Below are 23,175 nucleotides of genomic sequence, written 5' to 3'. Positions count from 1 at the left end.
AGTTGGATTTTCTAAGGTAGACATACAACTTGGGACAGGATATGAATTAAAAATCTGCAATTTCGTAACTGTCATAATCACCCTCATTATCATTATCATTATCATATTGTGGTACTTGTTAGAGAAATATGAATCACCTTATAAATTTGATGAATACATTATGTCATTATACACGCACAGGGAAACTATGTCATGTGTACATGAGTTATAAGTTTAGGCTTTGATTAAGTAGTCAAAAGAATGTATTTTACGATTATATTGTTGTTGAAGTTTACCTGTGTAGTTACTTCACAACTTTGCTTCTTGTTTTCTAACTTCTGGTGTTAAAAATTTAGGTTGCAGCTTGGGATGCAAACCTTGTTACTCCACATAAGCGCATGGGTAATGCGGGCATTAGTCTGGATTGCCTCTGTGATGGTGAGAATCTAACCTAACACTGGCATATGTTGATGGTTAGAATTAATATATTGTCAATCTCGCCCTATTGTTTAATTAATTGGGTTGGAATTGTGCATCCCAATGTTTAGAAAATGTGTTATGTTCCTTATTGTAGTTGTGTAATCACTTGAACAGTCAATTAAAAATATTATAGATATTTAAACTTTCTTTTTTCAGACAAGTCATATTTTTGTCCGAAATTGTTGTACAATTAAAAAATATTATAGATATTTACACTTTTTTTTTTTTTTCTTTTGTTACGAGAACAAAAATACTCAATTTCTTTGATAACAAGCTTACCAATGTTCAGCAAGTTAGTTGGATGCAAGGCTGCAAAATTTCCTTCTAATACGATCTAACAACAAACATGTCCTTTGCTAGGCAATTCACATGAAATAATAGTGGAGTTGGAAGGAATTGGTGGTGGTGGAAAGATACAGCTGGAGGTAAGTTTCCATGGTACACAAGAAAATTTACAGTAAGTTATCAGTTCTAGGGGCCAGAAGGACTTTCAAATACCCCTTTTTTTAGTAAGTAAATCAATCTCATTGAAAGCACAAAGGACTTTCAAATACCTTTCTTATTGTTAGGAGAATGCAAACTTAGTTTGATCAGGGTCCATACTGCAAAAGAGAGAGAAAAAAAAAAAAAAAAAAAAAAAAAAGCTGAAGAAGTTCTTATAAACCTAAAATATTTGGTTATATTTGGATGACATAGTGCCTTTTGACTTACAGTGTGAAAGACATACTATTGATTTGATATTGTTGTGAGTGCACTTGTGAGTGTTATGTCCCACATTGAGAAAATATAAAAGAAAATAGTGCTTAATATACCTAAAGTGGACCTTAGTCCATTAGCTTAGGCTTTTGGGCTAGAGTTGCGTTCAACTATGTATATTAATGTCCTCTTTGTAAAAACTCTGTAACCGCTTTATCTCTCAACAAATGGTATTAGAGCCATGGTTACCTTCCTGAGACGGGTGTCTGGACACGTCGGGTTTAGAGTTGTGTCTCCACCCGCAACTCGGGTAACTCGGGTTTAGAGTTGTGTCTCCATCCGCAACTCTTGACTTGAGATACTCTTGGAAATGTAAAAAGATCACAAGCGATGGGAAGTTGGGTCAATGTGAAGAGACTAACAAGTGAGGGGGAGATTGTTGTGAGTGCACTTGTGAGTGTTGTGTCCCACATTGAGAAAATATAAAAAAAAAGAGTGCTTAATATACTTAAAGTGGACCTTAGCCTATTAGCTTAGGCTTTTGGAGTAGAGTTGTGTTCAACTATGTATATTAATGTGCTTTTGGTAAAAACTTCATAACTGCTTTATCTCCTAACAAATATGCGTAGGGTGCTACTATTTGAAGGTGGAGAAGAGATTAGCAAAGTGAAAGAATTGTATATTTCAAGAGGTGGGAGAGTGACACTGATCAAAAGCACTCTGCCCATTATCCTTATTTCCTGGTTTTATTTTTTTATTTTTGGAAAAAATATAAAAAAGCCCCCCAAACTACCAGCCGTTTTCGATTTAGCTCTCTAATGTTCCAAAAGTGATAAAGTAGCCCCCAAACTACCAAATAGTTGCATTTTGGCCACTCCGTTAGTCAACACCATCAATTTGGATGGAAAATGCAAAACAACGTCGCTTTGTTACAGGTGAGTTACTAAAATGCCTTTTTATGAATTCTTTTTTTTTTTTTAAAAAAAAAAACAACCAAGCAAAACGGCGCCGTTTTGCTTGAAATTAGGGTTCCCTTACCCTAACCGTCTTGGTTAGTGGTAGGAATTAAAACAAAAATCCCCTACCCCACCGCCCAACAGCTCTTCTCCCTCACGACAACCTGCAATTTTTTTAGGATTCCCTTACCCAAGCCATTAGTTACACAAATTATTTGTGTAAATAATTTTCTTTGTGGGCATGCATGCTCACACCACAAAAACCATTTTCTTTATATTATTTAAATATGCAGGAGGCCAAGAAGAGGATTAAAGAAAGAAACCCATTTCATTTCTGATTCATATTCACTTCATTACTAACAACGACACCGTTTTTGTTACCAATGGCCATGGCCATGGCCAGTGTGGTGCTCTGCAATGAAACATCACAAAACAGAGCATTGAGCAAGTGGGAAAGCCATAGATGGAGAATTTAGGAGGTGTGACCTGTTTGAGATGAAAAGAAAGCCGGAAAACAAAAAGAACCCCAAAACAGGAGAAAGAAAAAGGAGGAAAAGAAAGAAAGAAAGAAAGCGAAATGTGAGAAAAGAGAGAGAGAAAACAGAGAGCAATCCCCTCTCTCCCCAACCCCCATAGAGAAAACAGAGAGCAATCCCCTCACGACAACCTGCAAATTTTTTAGGGGGCAATGAGAAGGTTTTATGCTTTCGCATGGAGGTTGGGCAGTTTGAGTTTAATGGGTTGAGTAAGAGAACCCTAAAAAATTTGCAGGTTGTCACGAGGGAGAATAGCTGCTGGGCGGCGTGGTAGGGGATTTTTGTTTTAATTCCTACCACTAACCAAAACGGCGGGAAGGATAAGGAAACCTAATTTAAAGCAAAACGGCGCCGTTTTGTTTGCTTGTTTTAAAAATATATATATTTTTTTCTCAAAATGGCATTTTAGTAACTTAACCTTACCGAAATGACGTAGTTTTAAATTTTTTATTCTATTTGACGGTAATGACTAACAGAGTGGTCAAATTGAATTATTTGGTAGTTTGGGAAACTATTTTATCACTTTTAAAATATTAGGGGGTTAAATCGAAAATGACTGATAATTTGGAGGGGTTTTTTTTTTTTTAATATTTTTTACTTTACATTTTATATTTTTTTATTTTTATTTTTTATAAATATTCCTGTTTAAGTAGCCAAGAGTTTGGAGAAGTTACAAAAGGGATTTCTTGTTGGAGGCATTAGGGATGAATTAAATATCAATTTTTTTTTTATTAGTAGATGAATTAAATATCATTTAGTTGATTAGAATGTGAAATGGTCTCAGATAAAGGCTGTTGGATTGGCTATTCACAAACTGAAACCCTTTAATCAAGCATTGCTAGGGAAATGGTTTGGAGGTGGGTCACAGTTGCGAAATATGGGGGGGGTTGGTGATGGTGGTTCAATTCTGGTACGATAATTGCTGTGTTTATGCTGCATTGGAGGATAGATTTCCAGGCATATTCTTGGTTGTTGTGGATGAATAAGCTTAAGTTGAATCAGCCCACGCAAGCATGTGAGCCTTGCTTTTCCCACACCAAGAGGATGTGCATGCAATGTCATAGTTAGTGGAGCATTCTAAGTTCAATAGCTCCCTTCAACTGTCTTAGAATGCGCGCTCTTTACTTCTCTTCAATGGCTGATAGGGGCGCCAAAGTCGAATCCTTAAACCCCTCACACGAGACCCCCACCATAGGACAAACATCCTTATCACAATCCAAATCCCAATCCAAGGGCATGGCGGGGGGAAAAGCACCCAAAGGGTAAGGGAAGTCTCCGTCCTCCCCATCCCAAAAATCGTCTCCTAGATTCCACACAACTATCACCGAAGACGGACCAAAGCCTTCCAGCCACTTCTGAGATTGGATCAAACCAGTCAACCTGAAATCCTCACCCTTGTCAGCAGCTGGAGTGACGGAGGAGCAACCACCCAAAGGGATGGGAAAAACTCCTTCCATCCCATCTTCCTTTACAACTAGAGCCGATGATGAAGCAACCAACACTTCAGGTGAGGGATGAGAATTAACCTGCACTGTGGGACTTGGCCCGAAAAACCCCGCCAAAGAAAACCCCACGCAGGAGGAGATTTCCAAACATTTTTGGAACTTCTTCAAGCTCAGTCTTATCAAAACAATTGTTTTACTTACCATATAATTAAATGCTGAATGAGGATCTTCTTCGTTGATCTTACTCTTTAGCCTTCATCTGCTGTTTTTGTGACCCCGTAAGCTTTACTTAATATTTCTCTAGCTTATCCTTGATAATGGTGAGGTTTCAGGTTAAGTACAAAACTTTCGATGAAATTGATGAGGATAAAAAATGGTGGAAGGTCCCTTTTCTTCTGGAATTTCTTCGGAAACAAGGTTTTGAGTCTGCTCTGAAAATGGTTGTGGGCTCTGAGTCTGTACAAGCAAGTCAGTTCGTAAAATATGCTTTTGCGCAATTGAAGGCATTCAATGATGCAAAGCTTTGGAAGGGTCAGTTTTCAAGTATTGACAAGTATGACTCAGGAGGACTGGGGAAGGTAAATGATTCTATCGTGTCAGACATGGCTTCACAAATGGATAAAGATTCAGAAGGATCTTTTAACGGCACAGGCTACAACGAAGAGAGCAAATTAGAGGATTTTCGTGCAGATAATGGTGGTATGGAGAATGGAGATGCCTTGGAACCAGTGACTCCAGTTGGCAATTCGGTGCATTCAGATAAACTTTTTTGGAGGGACTTTGCTGATGTTATCAATCAAAATGTTGTTCAGAAACTTGGTATCTCTGTTCCTGAGACACTAAAGTGGGATGGATTTGACTTATTAAGTAGAATTGGCTTACAGTCACAAAAAATTGCCGAAGCAGGTTATATTGGATCAGGGCTTGCAACTTCAGAAGGTCCAGATAGTGAGATTGATAAAAAAATTGGCTCACTTGGCATTAGCGCAATTCAGTCTTCAATACCAGATATTAAAAAATTGACACAGGATATAACGAGGCAAACTGATTCTGTTTTAGGGGCATTAATGCTTCTTAATGCAACAGTTTCTCAATTAAAGAAGGATGGACGTCCTCAAGGAAAGAGTGAAACAAAAGAAGAGGCTTTTACCAAACTGGAAGATAATAATGAAGTAGGATATTCCGAAAGTGAGAAGCTTTCCAGCTCAAGCAATGGGTCAGTGGTGGATGAAAAGAGAGCTGAGGAGATGAAAGCACTTTTTTTAACTGCAGAAAGTGCCATGGAAGCTTGGGCAATGCTTGCCACTTCACTGGGCCATCCTAGTTTTATTAAGTCGGAGTTTGAGAAAATATGTTTCTTAGACAATGCATCCACAGACACACAGGTGAGCTTTTATTCCTCAGCAGGGAGTTCACTTTTCTTGTAATATTTCTCTGAACTCAATAGAATGGAATATGTTACCTCAACCCTAATAAGTGGTGAAATTTCATCATTTGAATTTAAGAAATGTATATTGTAAATCACTAAAATATAGGGGGTTGCAGGTTGCTATTTGGCGTGATTCTGCAAGGAGAAGATTAGTAGTCGCTTTCAGAGGAACAGAACAAGTAGGTTATATCCCGTTGTTCTCCTTAGTGGAGTTGGGTTATTTGGCTCTCAGTTCAAATTGCTCATTTACTTATTTTTCCAGGCACGATGGAAGGACTTGAGAACTGATCTGATGCTTGTTCCTGCTGGGTAATATATTATCTACCCAGGCTACAACTTGTTAAGTGGTTTGTTAATTTTGTTCCTTTTAAGAGCCTTTTTCTGTCAATGTATCTAGTTTTATTGTCTGCATTTCTTGAAAACAGTGCCCTTACTACATTGGTGAATGTGGGCTGCAATTGAGAGATTGCCCATTGCGGTATTGTCATTAGCTGAATAATACTTGTTATATTTAGAGCAGAAAACACATCTTGTTGTGCTTCTTCCTACCAGAATCATCTTTTTTTTTTTTTTTTGTAATAATGTTACCCTAGCCCTGAGGCTTCTGATTGATTTATCTGACAATTTTTTTTGTTGAGGTAATTCCATGAAAAGTATCACCTATTATCTATGTTTTCTTATGCTGATTCTTATATCACATATGCAGGCTAAATCCTGAAAGGATAGGTGGAGACTTCAAGCAAGAAATTCAAGTATGTAAATGAATGGTAGATTGAATTGTGTTAATTATTCATCAGATGCACCAAGTGTTTACGACTGTTGTTTACTTTAGTATAAGTGATGGTGGTTTAATTATTTCAGGTTCACAGTGGTTTTCTAAGTGCATATGATTCGGTCAGGACAAGGATAATTTCTCTAATTAAACTTGCAATTGGTTGTATGTAAGTTGTTCTCTTATTCAACTTTATTCTGAGCGTAAAGCTAACATCTTTATGTTGCATGAGAGAAATATGTTAAATGGTTTATATTGTAAAAATTTGATAGGTTACTCAACTTCACGTTCATGTCAGAAATGTTCTCTTGAAGTTTCATTTACATGACATGTTTGACATATTTCAATTGTTTTAAATCATGAAATGCTTCAAGTAGCTTCTGATCTAATATAAGCCATAATATCTTGGATATTAGAAAAATGTTATATTTTCAAACAATATGTGTGTTTTTTTATTCATATTTTCCCCAAATTTGTTTTTGGTTTGAACATGTAGCTCTTAGCTTGATCACCATCTTCAACTACTATTGTTGACAACTGAGAACTAACTATTGCCTGGCATAGAAAGGAAAAGAAAAAAAAAAGTAAAATTTTTTCTTATGACTAATTTTAGATTATCCTTTTTATAGATGGATAGGCTATTCCTGTTTTGGCTAGACATGTAGCAGTATGATATATAGATATTTCCTCAGGCTATGTTGGATAACTTAGACACTCTTGTCATGCATTGTGGCTATTTTTTAACATGCCAAATTATGTCAGCATGCCCTTTTTTATTTGTGTGACAGAGATGATCTTGCTGAGCCGTTGCTCAAATGGCATGTGTATGTGACTGGTCATAGTTTAGGTGGTGCATTGGCCACCCTTCTTGCTCTTGAGCTTTCCTCTAGTCAGTTAGCTAAGTAAGTTCTTTATCTTTCTACTCATGAAGTCATTTTTCTTAATCCTTGATTACATTAAATATGAAGCGAGTGTGTTTTACATGCAAAATTTATGTAGGCAAGAATTACTGTAAAAAGCTTTAAACGAAGCTTATGAAAGGTTTGATGTTTCCTTGAACTTAATCCAACCTTCCCGTGTAAGCTCTGGTTTTTCTAACAAATTGTCTAACTTCTAGTTTTGGTAGCTTCTTAGTTTAAAAAGTTTAATTGGTTGGGATGGTTAGAAGAAATTTTTTTTGATAAGTAAACGCAATTTCAATAAAATGCATAATTGTGCAACCCAAGTATACAAGAAATATACAAGAGAAACAATTAACCAGAAGAAGAAAAAGGATCAAGAAAAACATGAAAACTAGAAATATCAAAGTCAAAGGCAGCTGCCCGGTGGTAAGTATCTTGAAGAAAAGCCTTTAATTCCACCACCGTCCACTCACTGGGTTCAAAACTCTGGTCATTTCTTTTCCTCCAAAGACACCACATTAGGCAAGACGAAATCATCTTCCACACTGTAGCATTCTGAATACTACCCAATTGCCTTTTCCAGCAAGTGAAATGGTCGACCACTCTTCTAGGCATAACTCAAGCTAACCCTACAAGACCGAAAATAGTATTCCACAGGGCAGTAGCAATCTCAAATGTAGCAAAAAGTGGTCCACTGACTCTCATCCCTCTTGCACATACGACACCAATTAACCACTATGACATGTCGCTTTCTTATGTTATTCACGGTGAGGATTTTCCCTAAAGCGTTTGACGAAGCAAATATCGACACTCTAATGGGAACCTTATTCCACCAAGTACTCCTCCAAGGAAATGGAATACTAGCATGGGGAAGAAGAACATTGAAGAAAGATCGAACATCGAAGAACCATCTCTTGGAAAGAACCCAACCAAGCTTGTCTTCACCCAACACTTCTTTGGTGTGTATCGTGGGTGGCCTTTTTATAAGTCTCTCTTAAGTAAATGTTTTATTTTATTATTATTGACTCATTCTGTATAATATTACTTATGTTCACAAAGACAGATGATTCTTATCTTATTCATTAAAAACCAAAAGGATGCACTCAAGTACACAAGAAGTATACAAGAGAAAAACCTAACCAGAAAAAGAAAAAAAGATTAAAAAAAAGTTATAAAAACTAGAAATATGAAAACAATCATGGGCAACCATCCACTGAAAAAAGGGTATTGAATAAGAGGGCCTTTAACTTCGCCACCTTCCTCTCACTATTTTTAAAGCTTCAGTCAATTCTTTCTCTCCCATTAATCACTTCGAGGGGATCAACCTCCAAATGTTGATGTTTTCACTGATTGAACTGCCATACAGCATTTACATCATTTTATAGAGAGGATTGCAACTTATTCTAGAAAGGTAATTATTACAGAATTACATACCTAGTGAGAAGCTTGCAATCATGCAATTATTACATAATAATGCTTTAAAAAAAGAGAATGCAATAATATGCAATCATTATGATTATGGAAATTATTATGAGAATATTTTGAGGATCCTGTCATAGACTACTTAGATCTAAAGCTGAGCCTCCACTGACTTTCTAGGTCCTGCTCCCATTACAAACAATCACTTGTGTGCACAAGGCATAGATCTCGGGTATGCTTGTTGTATTGGCCACTTTAACCCCTTAGTTTTTTGGTGCTGTTTACGTTATTGACCCAAGTATCGGCTTATTAGACATTGTCTGGGAGATCTCCCTTTGGACAGCTGGCTTTCTTGGTGCTGCCGAGAGATCTTTTTCGTGGTTAGACGCCTTGGATGGTTTCCAGTTTTATTAAAGTATCATGTCTGTCATAAAGGTGGTTATTTTGTTCTGATAATATTTCTGCACGAATAATTATATCTGAATTTGTATTATCTTTTGAAATCCATGTCTCCAAAGATTTTTATGAAAAGTGAAAAAACTGTGTCAACATTAGGAAGCATGACTTACTAATTGTCATGGATAGTAAAGCCTGGTACATACTCACGATGCTGGAAGATAGAGAGTGTTATCATATTGTTGCAAATGTAGAAAAATGCCAGAACTCTGCCTATGTATTTAATAAGTGCAGCTTGCCTTCTAGAAAGTTGATAGTGTTAAGTTCTTCAAAAAATGATTAATATCATCCCCAGTAAATGTTAATTGGTTGTCGTATCAGGAAATTAAATCTGTTGATATTTCAGGTTTGTCTGAAATAATACTTACGAACTATAGAAGGCTAATAATACATTTAGTTTATGATTAGAATTTGATAGAAGTTACTAGATCTTTGTAGATTTAGAAACTTGTTTCTTTGTACCTTTTAGTGAAATGTGTTTGAGAGTAATGGCAGTGAAACTGATTATCTATTTTCTTCTTTTTTGTGTATCAGGCGTGGGGCAATCTTTGTGACTATGTATAACTTTGGATCTCCTAGAGTTGGTAACAAAAAATTTGCAGAACTTTATAACGAGGTGATAAAAATTGATATTATCTTCAAATTTTTCTTGCAATTTTTTGCTTTTTCATAGAATTTTACTCTATGGCTCCATTGTTTGTGCTGAGGTGATGCAGCAAGCGTGTAGAAAATTAACTTGTTACACTCTACTTCTACAGAGTTAACGAAACTAAGGAAACTAAGAGATTTTAGCTACTTCTAAGAACAATTGGGAGCCAAAACGTCTGAATAGTTCTCATTAACAAGCCTTCACCTTTTATACAAGTAAAACCACTAAAATGAGCCCAGATGTAGACAATTACTACTGGACCGTTACAACCAACTAACTAAGAAAACCCCACGTCACTTAACCACATCTCAACCAACCCATCTACAGAATCCAGCCCGTTAGACATAAGGATGCCAGCTGTATAGCTATTTAACAACAGTCTTCAGCCACGTGTTCTCTTCCTCTCCCTGTGTTCCGCACGTAGCATCATCTCCACAAACCTTCCACTACTTCCTTCCCCCCACTTCCAGACTACTTGCTGAAAAGATCTGTTACATAACTATAAGAAGGAAGACCGAGCAAGCATGATTACAAGGCCATAATAATCAGCCAAGAAAACCCCAAATGTTCGGCCAAAGGGAAGAACTTCAATGTAATTTAAAAAGAAATTTAGTAACAAGTCTGATGCAGGATGAGAGATGAATAATTGGGTCTTTCAGTTTTATTTAGGTTATTAGTATTAAGTTTATGCTCAATAAATGAGTTTTGCCCAAAGTCAAATTTGGGTTAGGGTTTAGTCAATGAGTTTATATAAATTTAAATTTGATGAAAACAAATTTTGTTTTTTAAAACCAAAAAAAGGAGTTTGAATGCTTCAGTTTATTCTACCCTTTTTTAAGTCCAGAGAAGTTGGGCTTCGACCCAAAATTTTATGTTCCTATTTTCCACATTTCAAAAAAAATCGAGGTCTAGTTTTGTTGAAGCAGGGGAAAATGATGTAGGATGAGAGATGCTTCTTTTATTCTTTAGGTTATTAGCTTTTAATTTATGTTTTACTTAATTCTTTAATAGTTAAGGATGTTGTCCCCAAGGGGTAGCTCAATCGGGTGTGTACCACGTCTCATGAAGCGAAAGTCACTAGTTCGAATTCTCTACCCCCCTTCCATTGTGTGGACATGTCAAAAAAAAAAAAAAAAAAAAGTTAAGGGTGTTTTGTTTTTGTAATTCAATAAATGGGTTTTGCCCAAAGTTATATTAGGGTTAGGGTTTAGTCGTTGAGTCTATATATGTGTGCTTTTGGACCCCAATGGAGACAAATTGGAATTTGATGAAAATAGATTTTGATTTTTTGAGGTGTGACTCCTCTTCTTCCTCTTATTTGGTGGGGAGACTGCCAAACTCTCATTCTCTTTGAACTGTGCGACTCAGTCCCCTTTCTTTTCTCCCCTTCCTCTGTTCTTCTTCTTCTTAAGTCGGTTGTCCTGCATCAAAGTCTGCTTCCCCAAAGGCTACAACTTATTATATCGGAACTTATAAAACCCCAATATAAGTTAATCCCAAACCTTTTACCAGGCTTAATCTCAGTCCTATATTATAACTTAAAGCAAAATGAAAAGCAAAAATTACCCTGGTTAAACCAAATGCCACAGTTACCAAAAGCTACAGTTGTGGGATCAATATCATGCTACAATAATCTGAACAGTATTCCGGCTTGGAACAACTAATAATAACAGGGAAATATGTATGGCAAGATGCAAGCAGAAAATTAGTTCTTGGTCTGCATCTTTCGAACTAAATTTGGCATGAACTGAAGGGCAAGATGGCCTATATCATTAGGTTTATCTTCTGATGGAAAGCATGAGAGCTCTAGGTCATACAACCCTTTTCTGCTTTTTCATTGGTGATTTTACTAGTTAGTAATATAATATCTAACATGTTATTGCATCTTGTAATGGTGGTAACCCATATTATAATACTGCAGATATATGACACTATGGTCAAGGGCTTTGGGATTCCTCTAGTTCTTTATTTTTCTATTCTCTTTTCACTTCCATCTTCCATGTTGCTGATATTATGTGACTATTAAAAACATTAGTTGATCTGTTTATTTTTCATTTCATTATCTTCTCACATTTTTATATATTTTTCTATTTCCTTCTTAGTTATCATTCACCTTTGTTTCTTTATTCGAGTAGGGTTTCAGTACGTTACAGTGCAGAAAATTACTTCATCTTCTCTGCAATGATCACTCTTTCATACTCTTCCAATAATTTCTGTTCCTGTAATTCTGACACAGTTTGGTTCAGATCTCTGGCTTTGGATTTTATTATTTTTGTTACATGCTGAGGAGACTTATTATATGCTAGAGCAACTAGTCATTCATTTAGATTTTCAAAAGCTGTTTGGAGCTCTGGATCCAGTCTCTTAAGTTCTGGTTTATGAATGTCGAGCAAACTAGTCACTGAGTTGACTAGTAAAATGGCTCAATTAGTTCCTCAAGCAAAAATACGACACTGATGCAGTGTGACAAAGTGGAAAGCAGAATGTACAAGCACAAAAACTCATAACTCTTCCACAAATCCTAATAAAATCAAGGAAGTGTAGGAAAATTGAAGAAAAATCACTCTTTTAGTGTTTCTTATTGAGAAAACTGACAAATACAACTTATGGTCTGCCAGGTCCCTAAAATCACTCTTTTAGTGTTTCTTATTAAAGCTTAAATAGAAGTAGGGTCACAACCCTGAAAAAAGAAGTGCAAAACTACCATTATCGCAAGTTTGATCAAGGATCAATCAAACAAAAGATCGCATTTTCAATCAATCCAACCATCGATCGAACTTCTTGAGCATTTCTACCAGTAGCATCTCTTCCTCTGATCGAACGAACTGTCTTGCTCAAGCAGCCCTCAATCAAGTATCAATCCAACTCTTGGGTACTTGTTAAATCACAAGTACCCCCCCTCCCTAGACACCCTTCTTGTGCTCAAACGTTTCCATGAAGTTGTTGCTTAGTTGATCTACATCAGACACACACACGCAAAACACTGTATTATTTTTTTGTTTTTTTCTTGGCAAGAATATTGTGATGCTCTTTATGCATCTGCCTCTTATATTTGTCTGTTATTACATTTTTGGTGAATGCTTACACAACCTTCAGTACTTACATTTGCAGAAAGTTAAAGATAGCTGGCGAGTCATAAACCACAGAGATATTATACCAACAGTCCCCCGCTTGATGGGTTATTGCCATGTAGCTCAACCTGTTTATCTAGCAGCTGGAGATCTAACAGAAGCCCTGGTAGCGGTAGGTAGTTTGTTTTGCTCTATATACTGGCCAATTATTATTTTTCTTTAGAGTTTTATAATGTATAGAAAACACAAGAAGCTCTATAATTTGTTATCTTCATGGATAATTTTGGTATTTGCCATTTGTGTTTTAACTTTATTCTTATGGATGGAATAAAATAAATGGTGTCCTCACTAGTTTGTTGATGTACAAGCTTGAAACATTGACTAACTAATTGATTTGATTCCAGGAAACTCTGTCAGCAACAAATATGTAAATGTCATTTTTGAGAATAACTCAACTGGCCTTGTTTACTTGGTCAGCAATGGTTATTATTGGCAGTATCTATATATGCTGTAAATTGGTTTCCCATTATACAAAAGTCAGTGTGATAGCTGAATGATACAAAACAGATACTAATTAGTAGCTAATTGGCACATGCTACCTGGAAAAATAACGCAGCTAATTAGCTAACTAGTGGCTTGCATTATTAGCTAATTAGTGTAGTACATGCTATCCAGGAAAACATGGAGCTTTCAGGCGATGGTTACCTGGGTGATGTACTTGGAGAGTCCACGCCAGATGTTATTGTCAGTGAAGTTGTACGTTTCTTCTTATTTATTCTCTTTTCCAGTGTACTTGTCATGTTCTGCATGTCTTGTTCTTTAATATCCATCAACGAATTATATGCTGTACGTATATAGGGTATGTATATATTAATGTTTTTGAATGCACTATATGTCTATTGACATATCATGATATCTACCAACATTTTTGCAGCAAGTTGGTGACAGTATTATTAATATATTTTTGCTAGCATCACCATGACATCAATTAGGCACAACTAAAATACAGATTAAACTTAATCCCCCCTCCCCCCCCCAAAAAAAAAGGAATACAAATGGAGCATGCTAAACAATGACCGTATTGACTGGTTCAACCTGTTGAACCATGAATTGGTCTCCTTTCTGTTCCAATTCACCCCTTAAACTGCTCTCAGTTGAATCAACTGCTTATGTTTATCCTTTGACAATTAGTTATATTGATTTTCTTTGTTCTTTTTGCTCCTTTTAGCTAGCTGCTTTCTCTTGTATACTTCATTTGTACTTGAGGGTGCCTTATGCTTGTAATGATATATTTTGATTACTTAATTAAAAAAAAAAAAAAAATCATACTGAATTGAATTGAACAGGAACAGTTCACTGGTTTAACAAGATTGAACTGGCGAAAGAACAGGGTGCAACTGTCTAATTTTATCAAATCTATCACCTTTTGAAGATATAAATTTGGCATTTTTTTGGTCTTGAAATACTCAACAAATCTTGTACCTTTTTTTGTTCTTTTTTTTCTAAGCCATACCAAGGGAATTGGGTAAGAGATAAATGGAATTAACGGAGCTGAATAGGAGAATGGTTCATAAGTATAACCCACAAAGGTACCTCATCGAGGCAATTGCTGACTGGAAGAGGACTGGTGGTGCTTATAAACTCATCCATCTCCCGCTCCTTGGCCGATGTGGAACAAGCTCTATTTTTTTCTATGCAATACCAACATAATTGGGTAAGGGGAGAATGGCACTAATGGAACTGAATAGGAGAAAATGGTTCGTAAGCAGGACCCACAAAAATACCCCTTCCAAGCAATTGATGACTGGAAGAGGACCTGTGGTGGCTTATAAACTCATCCATTTCCCGCTCCTTGGCCAGCCAATGTGGAACAAGCCCCATTTTTCTCTACACGATACCATGGGAATTGGATAAGGGGAGAAATGACACTAACGAAGTTGAATAGGAGAGAATGGTTCATATGCAGAACCCACTAAGGTATTCCATCTAGGCAATTGCTAACGGGAAGATGGCATGTGGTGCTTATAAACTCATCCATCTCCTGCTCATTGGCCGATGTGGGACAAGACCCATTTTTTTTTTTCTACAAAATACCTAGGGAATTGGGTAAGGGGAGAAACAACAAATCTTGTACTTTATAGATCTACTTATAAGATTTAGATTATTAATTCCATACAAGAAACTAATGGCCTATAAACTATATTATATTGTATTAGTATATTTATGGTACTTCTTTAACTACAATAAATTTATTTATGAAACAAGCTGGTTGAGTTGGTGGTTGAACAGAGAACCGGCCACCTTATCTGTACATTCGTTTTGTTTTTCTTATAAAGTAAGGAAGTACTGCTGCCCAAAGATGACATCCAGTTGAAATGGTTTTCAAATGCAGTGTAGTATGTTCCTTATTTATTAGAGATCCAATAAAGAGTTTGACTACTATGATCGTGAGGCTGAAGGCTAAAGTATTTTGTTGACTGCTGTTGCTTTTGCCACAGTTGGAATGAAAGGCTAAAGAGAAAGCACACTTCTATAACTGAGAACGTCCAAATAAAAGTCTAATAGAACACATTTCTTATTAGATTGACATGGATGGGCATAATATCAGAAGTCATGGTCTTGATTTCTCAGCTACTTTCATATCAATTGTGCAATTAGAAAGAATGAGAAAAGATTGAGATCTCATGTCCTCGCCAACTTCCATTAGGAGGACGAGGCAACGAAAACCCCAAATTTCTGGTTATAAGATGCATGTGTGCATTTTAACTTATGTGTGGAGTCGAAAGAGTGATTATAACTTCATGTTAATATGAACTCATCAAAGTTCATGTTAATATGAACTAATGTTTAGGTCACTTTAAACCACTGTCAATCTAATAGTTCTGAAAAAAAGAAAAGTTCTGAAAAATTCATCTGCAAAGAGTGGCTCAAAATTGAAGCCTAATTTACGAATGACCATTTGATCTTTGCATAAAATGATGTATTTATTGGGTACCTTGTGGGGACTTGGTTTTCTTCCAAACTGTATTTATTGGCATCACACAGATGTAAACTTGAAATTCTTATTCTGTATCTGTTGTTTACTAACCTACACAAAAATAAATAAATAAAATAAAAAATGTAAACTTGAAATTCTTATTCTGTATCTGTTGTTTACTAACCTACACAAAAATAAATAAAAAAAATAAAATAAAATAAAATAAAATAAAATAAAAGAAGATCTTCTATTGTTTACCAAAAGCAGTTAAACCAAGTACTTTACAAAATGTTCGTGTCTGGGACCTTTAAATGCTAACTATAGTTTCATTTTTTTTTTTTTTTTAATTATCAAAAAATGAAACTAGGGTTAGCATTTAATCCAAGCCTTTTCTTACTTCTAAAATTTAGTTGGACTTCGTTAAATAAATTCTTTTCTTTCAAACAGTTGTAATGAGTGATACTTGTGTTTCAGAGATCAAATCCCGAAGAATGACTTTTTAGACCTGAGTTTTCATTATGCCTTTTGGTTGATAAAAAAGAAAGGAATTCGTTGAATAGGAATTACTAATGCTAAGTACATCTGAATTCATGGTTCAATGCCACTGCAATTAAAATTCTTTTGAGTATGTTATTGTGATCAGCACACGAAGTCTAATATCTAGGGAGGCTGAGTTGAGCTGACATGAGAGATTCAGCGAGTTTTACCTATTGATTCATTACATTAGCTATATATATTCTTCAGCAACAATTTCTATACTGCTGAAAATCTTATTTTATGAGTTCATATTTCCAGTTGCACCATTTTGATTTCTGAACTAAATTCTGATTGAGAGCGTTTTATACAGATGAAGGGTGAGAAGGAACTTATTGAAAAGATTTTACAAACTGAAATAAATATATACCGTTCAATTAGAGATGGGACTGCACTTATGCAGCATATGGAGGATTTTTATTACATCACATTGCTAGAGGTATGTTTCATCTATCTAAGTAATTATATGCTTCACATGTACTTTATTGTTCTTCTGGTTCTCTTCAAGGTTGCTAAGGTAGTTACAGCATAGCAAATTGGATCAGTTCTGTTGATAAATTGTTGATTCATTAGATTGATAGATCATATTTCTTCAGGTTGTATGGAACTATTGTTTTTTGTGTTTTTTTTTCTCATACTTTCAGCCTATAGATCATTATTGGTGATTGAATTTAAATAGTTTGAATTTCTCTTTATTTTTCTCCTTCAGAATGTTAAATCCAATTACCAAACTGCCATGAAGTTGCAATCCGACCAGCAAGATAGTTTGTAAATCAGCTAAGAAGCTTGTGATGTCCCCAAGGCCTGCAGCATGGTTATGCATGTATCTTCTATCAGATATGTACAGAGTATAATTGAGACGTTATCAAACTCATGCAATAGAAATTTAATCGAATCTACTAGTACTATACCCCTTGTTTGCAATAAATTATTGTAACATTTCTATGTAATTTGAGATATAGATGGAAATTGATATGAATTTGCAGCCCGTCTGGACGGGGAGATACCACCGTCCGAATGGGAGTAAACCAAAGAGCCTCGACCGAAGCCCATTCGAACGCCTATGTTATTTTTCGTATTTTTATGTTTTAAGTCAATTCCCGTTTGAACGGCTTTATGTCCCCCGTTCGAACGGACATCGTAGCTTTTCAATTCGACTTTATTTCGTAGTATAATTAGGGTTAGGGTTTGGGAGCCTATAAATACAAGGTTATGAATGCAGTTGTTTATGAATCAGTTTTGATGAATGAGAATACTCAGAGTTGAGTTTCATCATTGTTTTCCTTCAAACCTTATATCGTTTTGAAAAGAATTCTTAGATCTTTGATAGACTTAAGATCTAGAATTATCTATCTGTTCTTTTCTTCTTATTATTCACTGCAACCCACTGAGTTGCGTTGCATCAGAAATTGTCATACAACTAAACAACATTACATGAGCTGATTTTTCCTGTCACGTCATCCCAATTGTGTGGCAGTTGTATGGAGTATACTAAATAGAATTACTCCTCTTATTTTATTTTATTTTATTTTTTTCTTTTTAGGGAAGATATACGGGAAAGAATTTCTTGTATGACTATGGCAGATTAATATTGCAATTTCATAAATGTGGGTAGCAATTTCTTTGTTTGTGGGTAGCAAATTCTCCTTTTTATAAACAAGAATTTGTTGAAGGGGACGAGCATATGCTCCTTTTTCTTTTTCTACAAGTCAATACAAGCGTCTCTATTGATTAAGGATAACCAACCCACACTCGATGCTTTTCAACCCTATTGTATTGACTTCAGTAGAGAGGAAACTATGTGGTTCAAATTGGGATCATCAAATTTCAATTTAATGGACCCACGGTCATCAATATTGTGATGGAATCATCAAATACAGAGGAAATTCTGACTCCAATGATAAACTAAATGGCAACCATTTAGTGGTGCACTTTGTCTATGAAGAAAATACAATGAACACCCATCATGTAATTTCAATACCAGATTTGAGCTGTGCCCATGTGTGAATGGATTGATTCCAAAATAGATGTACCAACAACCGCTCTGAAAATGGCCAAGGAGAATGGTCATGAAGATATGCATACGAGTTTTCTTGTCTATAAGTACCCTGTGCAGGGCAGGGATCAAGCCTTTTCATCAGCAAACCAATCTCACCCCACAGCTAAAGGCATGTCAGTTTTGCCTAAGCAACCACTCTCTAACCTGCTCGCTCCTCTCAGGGTCTTGTTATCCATCACCATCTTCATCTCTTTTAGCCATGTTTCTTCTGCACTAGCTTCTTCCTCTGTGACTCGGAGAAAAGAAGAAGCAGAGGCTCTTCTGAGATGGAAAGACAGTTTTGAGAATACAACTCAAATGCTCCTCCCTTCCTGGACCCTTCTTCCTTCCCACAATTCTTGCAAGTGGGTTGGAATCACATGCAATGAGCCTGGAAGTGTCACACATATAAACATCACAAGTAGTGGTTTGAGAGGTACGCTTCAATGTCTCAACTTCTTATCCTTCCCCTACCTTGTCAGCCTCGATCTTTCTAACAACTCTTTTTATGGAACCATTCCACCCCATATCAGTAATCTTTCCAAGCTCACTCACCTAGACTTGAGTCTCAATCGCTCTTTGGAAATATTCCATCAGAGATGTGCCTGCTGATGACTCTTCAATACCTTTATTTGCATGAGAATGAAATAAATGGATCTATACCTCAGGAAATGGGAAATCTTGTTTCTCTAATGGAGCTACATTTGGGAAAAAACAATCTCCTAGGTTCAATCCCTGCTTCTATAGGAAACTTGACAAAGCTCGTAGTTATGAATCTGAGTTTTAATAATCATCTATCTGGCCGCATACCTTCAGAAGTAGGCAATTTGACCAGGCTCGCACTGTTGGATCTGAGTGTCAAATCAATTTTCTGGCCACATCCCTCCAGTACTAGGAAACTTGAACAACCTTACAACGTTGTTCCTGTGTGTGAATCATCTATCTGGCCGCATCCCTCCAGAAATGGGAAAACTTACATCCCTGGCTAGCTTAGTGTTGTTTATGAACAAACTCAGTGGCTCCATTCCTACAGAAATGTATAATCTTACATCTTTGGTAGGTTTTCTAGTGGCTGATAACTTCTTGTCTGGCTATTTACCACAAAATATATGCGCCAATGGGGCGCTTGAACAATTGGTTGTACATGAAAACAACTTCTACGGTCCTATTCCAAAGAGTTTAGAAAATTGTACCAACTTGGTCAGAGTTCAAATGCACAGAAATCAGCTTGAAGGGAACATGTCGAAAGATTTCGGCATATATCCAAGACTGAAATACATCAATCTGAGTTATAACAAGCTTTATGGTGAACTTTCGAACAACTGGGGGCAATCCAAAAGCTTAACAAGCTTGAGGATCTCAAACAATATAATTTCAGATACAATACCGCATGATCTTGGTAAAGCAAATAAACTAGAAGTGCTTGACCTTTCCGAAAATCACCTAGTAGGAAACATTCCAAAGGAATTGGGGGCCTTGAATCTATTATTCCTTCTTAAACTGAATAATAATAAACTTTCAGGCAATATTCCCACAGAAGTTGGAAGGCTCTCCAGTCTTAGTCAACTTAACTTGGCAGCAAACAATATAAGTGGATCAATTCCCAAACAATTAGCACAGTGCTCAAAACTCACAGATTTGAATTTGAGCATGAACAGGTTTTGGGGAAGTATCACCCCACAGATTGCCAATATACGCAGTCTCAACAATCTTGATCTTAGCCACAATTTGCTCACAGGAAAGCTTCCATGGGAGCTTGGATATTTACACTACTTAGCATTGTTAAACCTGTCCCACAACTCCCTGTCTGCCTCGATCCCATCCACTTTTAATGAAATGTTAAGCTTGACATCTGTGGACATATCATACAATAATTTGGAGGGCCCTCTTCCTAACAACAAAGCTTTCAGCAGGGCACAAATAGCAGCACTAGAACATAACAGAGGCTTGTATGGCAACAACACTGGTTTGCAGGCTTGCCCCTCTTTGTTGAGCAAAAGACCAGGTGGAAAGATGAGCCTCCGAGCCGCGATTTTGATCAGTCTCTCTTTTGGGCACCCTATTTCTTTTATATATCATTGCAGGAATATACTGTGTCAGTTTCAAAAAAGTGAGAAAGATAGATGATGAGCCAAGGGATGCAGAAAATGAAAATATGTTTGTGATATGGAGCTACGATGGGAAAATAGCACATCAAAGCATTGTTGAAGCGACAGAGGCATTCAACTCAAGATATAGCATTGGAGAGGGAGGATGTGGAAGAGTTTATAGAGCTGAGCTGCCAAACGGTCAAGTTGTTGCTATGAAGAAACTTCACCAATCAGAGGATGGCATAGTGGCTAACCTAAAAGACTTTACCAGTGAGATTACTGCTTTAACAGAAGTAAGACACCGGAATATTGTAAAGCTTTACGAGTTTTGTTCACATGCAAGATACTCATATTTGGTGTATGAGTTCTTAGAAGGGGGAAGCTTGAGAAAGATATTGAGCAGTGAGGTTAAGGCAATGGAATTGGACTGGATTAGGAGGGTGAAAGTTGTAAGAGGTGTTGCCAGAGCTTTATCCTTCATGCACCACGACTGCTCACCTCCTGTTATTCATCGAGACATATCAAGCAATAACATACTGCTGGATTTGGACAATGAAGCCCACGTCTCTGACTTCGGCACAGCAAGGATTTTAAAGCCTAACTCATCCAATTGCACATCATATGCAGGCACCTCAGGTATTCAGCTCCAGGTAAGCTTTGTCCTCACTAGTCGCTACTCACTCATAAAGTATGCTCTCTCTAAATGGTATGAAGCATTTTGGGATAAACTTAATAATAAAACCGTGCGGGCTTGACCCAAAGCGGACAATATCATATCTATATATACCATTTGCTAATATCTTCTTTGCAGAGCTTGCTTACACAACGGAAGTGAACGAGAAGTGCGATGTTTACAGCTTTGCGATGGTAGCATTGGAAGTGATAATGGGAAGGCATCCAGGCAGCTTCATCTCCTCCATATCGTCATCGTCATCGTCATCGTCATCGTCATCATCATCATCAATAGTTTCCCGTCAAATCACACTGAAGGAAGTGTTAGACCAACGCCTCTCACCTCCAAGGGGTCGAGTAACCGAGGAAGTGCTCTCCATTGCAAAGATAGCATTTGCTTGCTTAAATGCCAGTCAGCAGTCCAGGCCGACAATGCAACAAGTCTCTCACAAGCTATCAACACGTAGGCCTCCTCTGTCAGAGCCACTAGATGTCATTACATTGGGACAATTGTTGGATATCACAACTTTAACTCTCTGAACAACAATATTGTCAAAATGCATTCTATTCCACCAGTTATTAATTAACATCCTAGTGCTGTTTCTTTTTATATTCTTGTTTTTGATCTTTCCTTCTACTCTTTTCTTTCTTGACACTTATCAGGGGATCCAAACACATCTCAGCTACCCCACTTCAACTTTAATATCTACACAATCCGAACATGCATATTAATATAACATCTTCAAATCATATCCTAATTCAAAAGATGAGACATCTTTCTTCTGGTTCATTTCCTATATTTAACAAACTTTAATAATAAGGATAGTGGTCATATTCATTAGGATCAGAAACGTCAGGCTGCATTTTGAGAAATTTCCATATATATGGACAGTTTTAAAGGATAATGTATTGGATAAAGAAAATAAAAAACAATGATTTAGGTGGTTCAGTTTATAACTTACATTCACCGAATAAAAGACCAAATAGCTACATTTTACTCTTATTACTCGGATAATTGACAAGAACTATACTGCTTCCTGAAGCATAAGTTTCTAATGAAATGTTGAGCACCTCGAGGTCGAGCTTCTTTAAAATAGGTTTGGGAGAGGCCCACGAGTTGCAATTATTGCAAACTACTTCAAACCATGGATCAACGAAGCAACCATTTCCCATTCCAAAAGGGTATGTGATGTTAACGGAATAGAATTCTCTCCAATCCAAAATGGACTAAAGAATATCCAGTTCATGGTTAGGATTTATTATTAGAAATTCTAAAGTCACAAATAGAACACCTGTTCACTAATAAAAAATAATAATAAAATATTATTTTAGATTTAAATAAAAAAAAAATTGTAAAATATTAAGGGATGGCTGTACCACCCCAGTTGGGGCAGTCTGGGGTGGCCGAAGCCACCCCCAGGCCCAACGGGGGTGGTCGGCCACGCCCAAGGGCCAAGCAAATTTTATTTTATTTTATTTTTTTAGATTTGGCCATTGGGGGTGGGCCGGCCACCCCTAAGGGCCATGGGGTGGCTTCGGCTACCCCTTAATATTTTATAATTTTGTTTTTTATTTTTATTTAAATCTAAAATAATATTTTATTATTATTTTTAGTTAGTGGACATGTCTCCTATTTGTGGCTTTAAGATTTCTAAGAAGAAATCCTAGTCATGAACTGGATATTCTCTAGTCCATTTTGGACTTGAGAGTATCTTATTCCGATGTTAACACCCCCACAGCTTGCTTCACATGAACCATTAATTGCTAAACCCACAACTGCTTGTACAAATATTGCATCAATTGAAAACAATAACAAAATTATCTGAAATACCATTTGCAGTTGCACCACCATCTCTCTCTCTTTTTTTCTTTCTAGGATATTGATGAATTGGCGTGCGAGTGAAGAAGCAGTTTCCCCAAAGCCCGGGCCCTCGCTTTATAAACGCTAATATCTTCCTTCAAAGTCGCCAAAGAACAGTATGTAAGTTGCCAGTCAGCATCCAAGTTGTATCGCCTTTGTCTCGACTAATTGGTGTTTGCTGCATGAACATAGCGTACCATGATTGAACTCTCA

The 23,175-nt window shown here is 36.6% G+C and overlaps 2 protein-coding genes across 2 annotated transcripts in view; both read left to right on the top strand.

The window, feature by feature from the left end:
• LOC132179000 (uncharacterized) overlaps nucleotides 1-17,284 on the top strand; it is a gene marked incomplete at its 3' end in the record, with an annotated part of 49,841 nt that extends 32,557 nt beyond the window's left edge. Inside the window, 13 exon segments of the mRNA XM_059591606.1 lie at nucleotides 336-417; nucleotides 820-884; nucleotides 4,425-5,477; nucleotides 5,638-5,700; nucleotides 5,784-5,830; nucleotides 6,228-6,273; nucleotides 6,383-6,462; nucleotides 7,082-7,195; nucleotides 9,605-9,686; nucleotides 12,816-12,962; nucleotides 13,466-13,546; nucleotides 16,615-16,740; nucleotides 17,011-17,284. Of these exon segments, the coding sequence (XP_059447589.1) occupies nucleotides 336-417; nucleotides 820-884; nucleotides 4,425-5,477; nucleotides 5,638-5,700; nucleotides 5,784-5,830; nucleotides 6,228-6,273; nucleotides 6,383-6,462; nucleotides 7,082-7,195; nucleotides 9,605-9,686; nucleotides 12,816-12,962; nucleotides 13,466-13,546; nucleotides 16,615-16,740; nucleotides 17,011-17,073 (2,049 nt within the window).
• A 1,067-nt stretch (nucleotides 17,285-18,351) lies between these two features.
• Nucleotides 18,352-23,175, top strand: part of LOC132178336 (MDIS1-interacting receptor like kinase 2-like) — a 6,621-nt gene continuing 1,797 nt past the window's right edge. The window contains exons 1-4 of the mRNA XM_059590783.1: nucleotides 18,352-18,775; nucleotides 19,400-20,305; nucleotides 20,424-21,065; nucleotides 21,241-21,542. Coding sequence (XP_059446766.1) covers nucleotides 18,352-18,775; nucleotides 19,400-20,305; nucleotides 20,424-21,065; nucleotides 21,241-21,542 — 2,274 coding nt within the window. The remainder of the gene's footprint in view (nucleotides 18,776-19,399; nucleotides 20,306-20,423; nucleotides 21,066-21,240; nucleotides 21,543-23,175) is intronic.

Source organism: Corylus avellana, chromosome ca4 (genome assembly GCF_901000735.1).
Source record: "Corylus avellana chromosome ca4, CavTom2PMs-1.0".
Lineage (NCBI taxonomy): Eukaryota > Viridiplantae > Streptophyta > Magnoliopsida > Fagales > Betulaceae > Corylus > Corylus avellana.
Note: the sequence above shows the minus strand (reverse complement) of the source record. Positions and strands in the feature narration are given on the sequence as shown.